At 52.9% G+C, this 7,158-nt stretch overlaps 1 protein-coding gene across 1 annotated transcript; it reads left to right on the plus strand.

The window, feature by feature from the left end:
* Positions 1-1,689: 1,689 nt before the first annotated feature.
* On the plus strand, positions 1,690-5,927 carry LOC310909004 (alpha-actinin-4-like; the record flags this gene model as incomplete). Its single annotated transcript, XM_083860526.1, has 4 exons — positions 1,690-1,962; positions 4,325-4,471; positions 4,813-4,893; positions 5,751-5,927. The coding sequence occupies 4 exons, from the start codon at positions 1,690-1,692 to the stop codon at positions 5,892-5,894; spliced, it is 645 nt and encodes a 214-aa protein (XP_083716652.1). The 3' UTR covers positions 5,895-5,927.
* Between the last annotated feature and the right edge of the window lie 1,231 nt (positions 5,928-7,158).

The raw sequence follows: 7,158 nt of genomic DNA on the forward strand, positions 1-7,158 counted from the left end.
GCTTCTGGCCGAGCTCCACGGGCTGCAGCTGCCAGCTCAGAACCCCTACACCTCCGTCACCCCCCACATCATCAACTCCAACTGGGAGAGCCTAGGGAGCCCCTTGAGCCCCTTTCCTGCTCTTGTTTTACCCCAATTTTTTCCCTTTTCCTTCTGGTTTTAACACTTGCCATCATTTCCTTCCTAGCCCTCTCCAGCCCCATTCCTCCTTTTCCATCAGGATTTTCCCAACTCCATCCCAAACTCCCAGACTTTTCCCTCCCCGTATTCGTCCTAATCCCATCCCAGTTTTCTGTCAGCTTTTCTCTGGATTTTGCCCCCAGTTTTCTGCCAGCTTTTCCCTGGATTTCCCCCCAGTTTTCTGTCAGCTTTTCTCTGGATTTCCCCCCCATTTTCCCCCAGCCATTCCTGGTTTCAGAGGAACATTTTCCCCTGTGGTTTTCTCGCCCTCTGCCCATTTCCCCGTGTGGTTTCTCAGTTTCCCATCCCCATTTCCCCATTTCCCTGTGTGGTTTCTCAGTTTCCCAGCAGGTTTCCCATCACCTTTTCCCCATTTTCCCCCCATTTTCCCCCAGCCATTCCTGGTTTCAGAGAAACATTTTCCCCTGCAATTTCCTTACCCTTTCCTCATTTCCCCATTTGATTTCTCAGTTTCCCATCACTTTTCCCCATTTTTCCCCTCCCCAGGTGCAGCCGTTGGTGCCCAGGAGGGACCAGGCTCTGCAGGAGGAGCAGAACAGGCACAACTCCAACGAGCACCTGCGGAGGCCGTTTGGGACTCAGGCCAACGGTGTGGGCCCCTGGATCCAGACCAAGACGGAGCTCAGCAGGATCTGACCCAAAATGGGCCATTTTTGGGGGGTTTTGGGGATAAATCAACTCTCAGCTGCAATTCCTGGGATTCTGTGGGGATTCCAATATTCCCTTCACATTTCCTGCCCTTTTCCCCTCACTTTCCCCACCCTTTTTCCCTCACATTTCCCACCCTTTCCCCCTCACATTTCCCACACTTTTCTCCTCACATTTCCCACACTTTCCCCCTCACATTTCCCTCACATTTCCCACCCTTTCCCCCTCACATTTCCTGCCCTTTTCTCCTCACATTTCCCTCCCCTTTCCCCCTCACATTTCCCCCTCTTTTCCCCTAAAGCCCTTTTTGGGGTCAAAAAAGGGGTGGGAAAGGGTTGGAGCAGTTGGTCAGTGATCTCCTGGTGTTCTCCTGGAAAATCAGATGGAAATCCTGGTTTAGGGGTCCATAGTTGTCCTGGTGGGGTGGTAGAGAAGTGAAATAATTTCAATAATTTCAGTAATTGGAGGGAGATGCTCCATGCCCAGGTCTAAAATCAATGGGGTCAATATTCTGGAAAATCAGCTGGAAATCCTGGTTTAGGGATTCGGGGTTGTCCTGGTGGGGCGGTGGAGAAGTGAAATAATTTCAATAATTTCAATAATTTCAATAATTTCAATAATTTCAATAATTTCAATAATTTCTGGGGTTGCTCCATAGCCAAGTCTCAAAACTGGGACAAGGGCTGGGATCTCCTGGTGTTCTCCTGGCAAAGGGGATGGAATTCCTGCCTCAGGGCTCTGGGATCACGCCGGGGGGGATCCATCAGGGCCCTCTGGGATCATCCCCGGGGGTCCCAGGCTGGAATCCCCTGTGCCCCCCAGGAGATTGGCCGGATCTCCATGGAGATGAACAGGACCCTGGAGGATCAGCTCAACCACCTCAAGGAGTACGAGCAGAACATGGTGGAGTACAAAGCCAACCTGGAGCTGCTGGACCAGCAGCACCAGCTGGTGCAGGAGGCCCTGATCTTCGACAAGCAGCACTCCAACTCCACCCTGGAGGTGGGATCGGGGCTCCAGGGGGCTGGGAGGGGTCCCACGGGGTTTGGGGGGTCCCAGGGAGGGGAGCAGGCCCTGATCTTCAACAACCAGCACTCCAACTACACCATGGAGGTGGGGTCTGGGGTCCCACAGGGCTGGGGGGGGTCCTACAGGAGTCCCACGGGGGTCCTGGGGCTGGGAGGGATCCCACAGGGGTTCCACAGGGATCCCACAGGGGTTTGGGAGGTCCTGGGGGGGCACCAGGGCCTGATCCCCCACAGGCAGAATTCCAGCTGGGATCCTGGGATCCCATCCCATGGAACTGGGGGCATCCCGAGGGACTGGGGCGCTCCAGAAGGTGCTGGATTCATCCCAGGGGGATGAGGGTGGATCCAGGATCCCTCCCAGGGGATGAGGGCAGATCCAGGACCCCTCCCAAGGGATCAGGGTGATCCAGGACCCCTCCCAGGGAATCAGGGCGGGATCAGGGTGATCCAGGACCCCTCCCAGGGAATCAGGGCGGGATCAGGATGATCCAGGACCCTTCCTGTTTACAATGGGCAGAGATAATATTTTTCTCCTTAAAATGCCTTTATTAATCAGCTCTTACAAGGGTGGCTCGAGGGATCAGCAGCGGGGTTCACCCTTGAGGAGGAGGGTCCTGGTCAGCTTTGCAGCTGGAAGTTCCTGCAAAGCTGGAGAACTCTTTCCTCATTGGGAATCTCCAAGGAGTTCTTGTTTTTGTTGGGTTGGCTTGGGGTCTTGCCTTTTCTTGGGTACCTTTAGGTTACAGCGAGTTACAAAAAAAATTGTTCTTTAATACTTTAGGGTATACACGGTTTAATACTGCCTTTTGTGGGTCTAAATCTTATGTTGATTTGTTTTTATAGGGGTTTTTTGGTTTTAAAAAGAGTCCCAGTGTACACCAGGGTTTTTCATTTACATGTCAATGATACGGGGTCACCCCGAAGGGGTTATTTTGCAATCGGCGCTGCAGCTCATGGTGGGAGTCGAGCCAGGGTCTGGCAGCAGCGGGACAGCCGCGCGGCAGGAGAGCGGGCACCGCGGAGCGGGCCGGGCCGGGAGTCGGGCGGCTCGGGGGTCTCGCGGTTTTGATTGGGGGGTGTGTATGCTTCTGGCAGCTCCGCAGCAGGAGCGGTGTGGGAGCGGGGCCGGGCCGGGAGTCGGGCGGCTGCGGGGACACACAGCATGGCTCCGGCAGTGGCGGCAGCGGCGGGGAGTCCGGGAGCGCAGCTCCAGCGGTGGTGGGGCAGCCCGGGGCAGACCCACAATGGCGGCCGCTGTGGGCAGGGATCACGGGGGTGCTGGGAGACAGAAGCCCGCAGCGGCGGCAAGCGGGGGTTAGGGCCGGGGTGGCCCCACTCACCCTCGGCTTCTCTGGCGGCTGGGGTCTCTGCAGTGGGCATGGAGGAGCGGCAGCGCCGGGGAGCCAAGTGGGAGTCGTGCGGCACACCAGCAGCCACGGGGGCTCTCCCGTGGCCTCGGTGGTGGGCGGGCAAGCTCCCCCTCCCCCGACCCCGGCGGCGGGCGGCCTGCTCCGGTGTCTGGGGGAGGGGCAGGCTCCCCTGATGCTAGGTGAGCCCGCTCTGGCATCAGGGGTGGGGGTGGGGGCCGCAGGCGGTCTCCAGCAACCAAGCAGCCCCCCCCCACTGCCCCCCCAGGGGGACCACAGAGGTGGCTCTTCACTGTTACATTACAATTAAAAATTATCAACATTTAAAATATTAATACATTTATTACATAATGTGAAAAACGAGGTTCACTTTTTGGTAAATTTTAAAAACTATATTTAATAAAATAATTAGGACAATTAGGAGATTAAAAAAAAGCCAAGTACGGCCAGCCGGGTGACTTGGCATTAAGCCAAGTCCACCCTTTGCTTTCTCAGAGACACTCGTTAAATACCCTTCCCGTTATATCGATATATGAATATTCATAAAATTCCATAAACTAGTTTCCATATTCCAGGAACTGTTTTGCATGGCCCCTCCTTGGGTCCGCCTTTTTAGAGCATGCGTGTTTCATGGCTGTGTCCTTTTTATCGCGTCCAGTTTGGGCCTTGGTCCGTGCTTTCTGCAAGTGGTAGATGCTGATAGTTGGTGTTATCAGTAGCAGAGTCTTCTTTACATGTTCACTGGATGTTATCCCAACCAAACCGACAGTTTAAGCACACTTACATCAACTACTCCCATTATATCTAATCTTCTTTTACCAATAGCAGAAATAAACTTAAATCCTATATCCTTACTATGTTATTAATCATATAGCACACATCTTGCGAAAAGCCAATTTTATAATACACATTTATAACACATAAAAATCAAGAGTTTCAACTCTTTAAATCTCTAACATATATTTAGGAGCTTTCCAATTTTCACCTCTTTCACCTCCCAGGGGATCAGGCTGGGCTCAGGGAGGGCCCAGGACCCCTCCCAGGGGCACTGTCCCCCCTGACAGCCCCGTGCTCCCCCAGCACCTCGGCGTGGGGTGGGAGCAGCTGCTGATGCCCATCGCCAGAACCATCAATGAGGTGGAGAACCAGATCCTGACCCGCGACGCCAAAGGGATCAGCCAGGAGCAGATGCAGGAGTTCAGGGCCTCCTTCAACCACTTCGACAAGGTCTGGGGATCCGGGGGATCATGGGGGATCCTGGGGTTGGGATCCTGGGAATTCTGGGAATCCTGGGGACCCTGGGGTTGGGATCCTGGGGAATCCTGGGGTTGGGATCCTGGGAATCTTGGGGAATCATGGGGTTGGGATCCAGGGAATCCTGGGGTTGTGATCCTGGGGATCCTGGGGTTGGGATCCTGGGGTTGGGATCCCAAGAATCCTGAGGGGGATCCTGGAGGGATCTGTAGGTGACCCCCAGCCCGGGGCAGCCCCAGGGGTTATTCCCAGCTGGAATGTGGGAATTGTGTCCTGTTTTTCCCTCATTTCCCCCTTTCCCCCCTGTTTCCCAGGACCACGGTGGGGCCCTGGGGCCAGAGGAGTTCAAGGCCTGTTTGATCAGCCTGGGCTATGATGTCAAGAGCGACCGGCAGGTCCTGACTGCTGCCTCCTCCTCCTCCTTTTCCTCTTCCTGTTCCTACTCCCCTTCCATCCATCCATCCATCCATCCTTCCCTTCCTTCCATCCTTCCCTTCTGTCCTTTCCTTCCTTTTCTGGGCCAGTTTCCTCCTCTAACGGATTTTCTGCTTTTCTCCTCCTCCTCCCTCCTCTCCCTCTCCTCCTCCTCTCCTCCCTTCTCCTTTTCCCTTTCCTTTCCTTTCCTTTCCTTTCCTTTCCTTTCCTTTCCTTTCCTTTCCTTTCCTTTCCTTTCCTTTCCTTTCCTTTCCTTTCCTTTCCTTTCCTTTCCTTTCCTTTCCCTTTCCTCTCCTCTCCTCTCCTCTCCTCTCCTCTCCTCTCCTCTCCTCTCCTCTCCTCTCTTTTTTTTTTCCTTTTTCCTTTCCTCCTCTTCTCTCTCCTCTCTCAGCCCAAATGCCGCATGGACTCCAAGGATTTCTGAGCCCTTTTGGGCCCCACAGGATCTGGCCTGGTAACGATCAATAATCTCCTTTTCCTGCTCCTGCACCTTTTTCTTTTCCTTCTTTTGATTTTTGATCTGATTTTCCATCCCTTGGATGGGAGGAAGGGGAGGGGAATCACGGGAAAAGCTCCAGAATTCCCAGGGAAAAACCTCTGGGACCCCTTGAAAAGCTCTAAAATGACCCCGGAATTCCTGGGGAATCACCAGAATTCCCCAGAAAACCCCCAGAATTTCTGGGAAAACCTCCAGAATTCCTGGGAAAGCTCCAGAACTCCCAGGAAACCTCAAGAATTCCCCAGAAAAAGCCCCAGAATTCCCAGAAAACCTACAGAATTCCCTGGAAAACCCCCAGAATTCCCAACTTTCCCCCAGGGCAACGCAGAGTTCCAGCGGATCATGGCCCTGGTGGATCCCAACAGTAGCGGCAGCATCACCTTCCAGGCCTTCATTGACTTCATGTCCCACGAGACCACGGACACGGCCGAGCAGGTCATCAACAGCTTCTTATTTGTCTGACGTCTTTCTTTCTTTCTTTTCTTTCTCTTTTCTCCCAGCCACTTCACCTCAGCTCTCCACAGCTTCACACTTTTTCCTTAGCCTTCCCAATTAAACTGACAGAGCCTACAAGACACTTCAAGGCTCCAAAATTACTAAAAGAAGGAGCAAGGCAGCCCCAGCATTCCCACTCTGTGACACAAGAGCGATGGCAGCACCAGCATTCCCCTCTCTGGGACACCACAGCCAGTGCAGCCCCAGTGTTTCCCCTCTCTGTGACACCACAGCCATTGCAGCTATGCAATCTTGCAGGCTACGCCAATTGTGTACGTTTCATGAATAGCATCAGTTACGCAATCTCTCTCTCTGTGGGATGGCAACACAAGCTGGACTCAGAGCCTCAGACAGAGGGTGACCAACCCCAGCAGCAGCACAGCCTTAGGGCCAGAGAGGGATGGAGTGTGCTCAGCCCAGTCACTTCCTGAGAGGAAAGACAAATTTGTCTTTACAAACAAGCAGTGGATCTGCTGGTAGATAAAACCAGCACTGAGAGATAAAAGAAACAATGGGAAGGATTCCACTGATTGATGAATGGAAAAGAAGATATTTGCCTTTACAAACAAACTGTATGTTTGCTGATAAATGAAATTGGATATTGAAAGATGAAAGAAACAGTGCAAAACCCCCATACATTCCATAAGAATTAAAGATTAAAAGGGGGTTATACATTAAAAGGGAATCTTAGGTATTAGGCACTCGGGGAAGTCTGTACTTCTCAAGTACCTCAGCCAATGGGGAAAAAGAGAGGGAAATGTGGCTGAGAAATCAGGATAAATAGGAGGCTGCATCCTCCAAAAATTGGAGAGACCCCAGGGGAAATGCCCCATGGCCTCTCCCTTTGTTCAAATAAAGTAAAAGGACTCCTCTGTTCCCTTTTTGGACATAAACTTCTGGCTTTTGTGGATTAATTTTCCTAAACTCCCTTCTCCTGCCAGGGGCAGCTCCTGCTCCCTTTGTCCCTTGGCTGGGAGACAGTGACTGAGAGAGGGAACTACACCTGGCCAAGCTCTCAGCTGGCAGCGGGGCCAAGATGGGCTCTGAGGAGCTCAGAGGTGCCTTCCCACCACCAAAGGGCTCACAGGAAGTACCTGAAACTCTAATGAGAGCTGGACAGAACCTCACAGTGCTGTGACTGCAGGTCCATCCCTCAGCTGAAATCCTGGAGCAAAGCTGAGATGGTCAGTGAGCACCTAAAAACGGGCTGAGAAGACAAAACCAGGTTTAA

The sequence above is a fragment of the Zosterops lateralis genome (genome assembly GCF_965231275.1).
Source record: "Zosterops lateralis genome assembly, chromosome: 1".
Classification (NCBI taxonomy): domain Eukaryota; kingdom Metazoa; phylum Chordata; class Aves; order Passeriformes; family Zosteropidae; genus Zosterops; species Zosterops lateralis.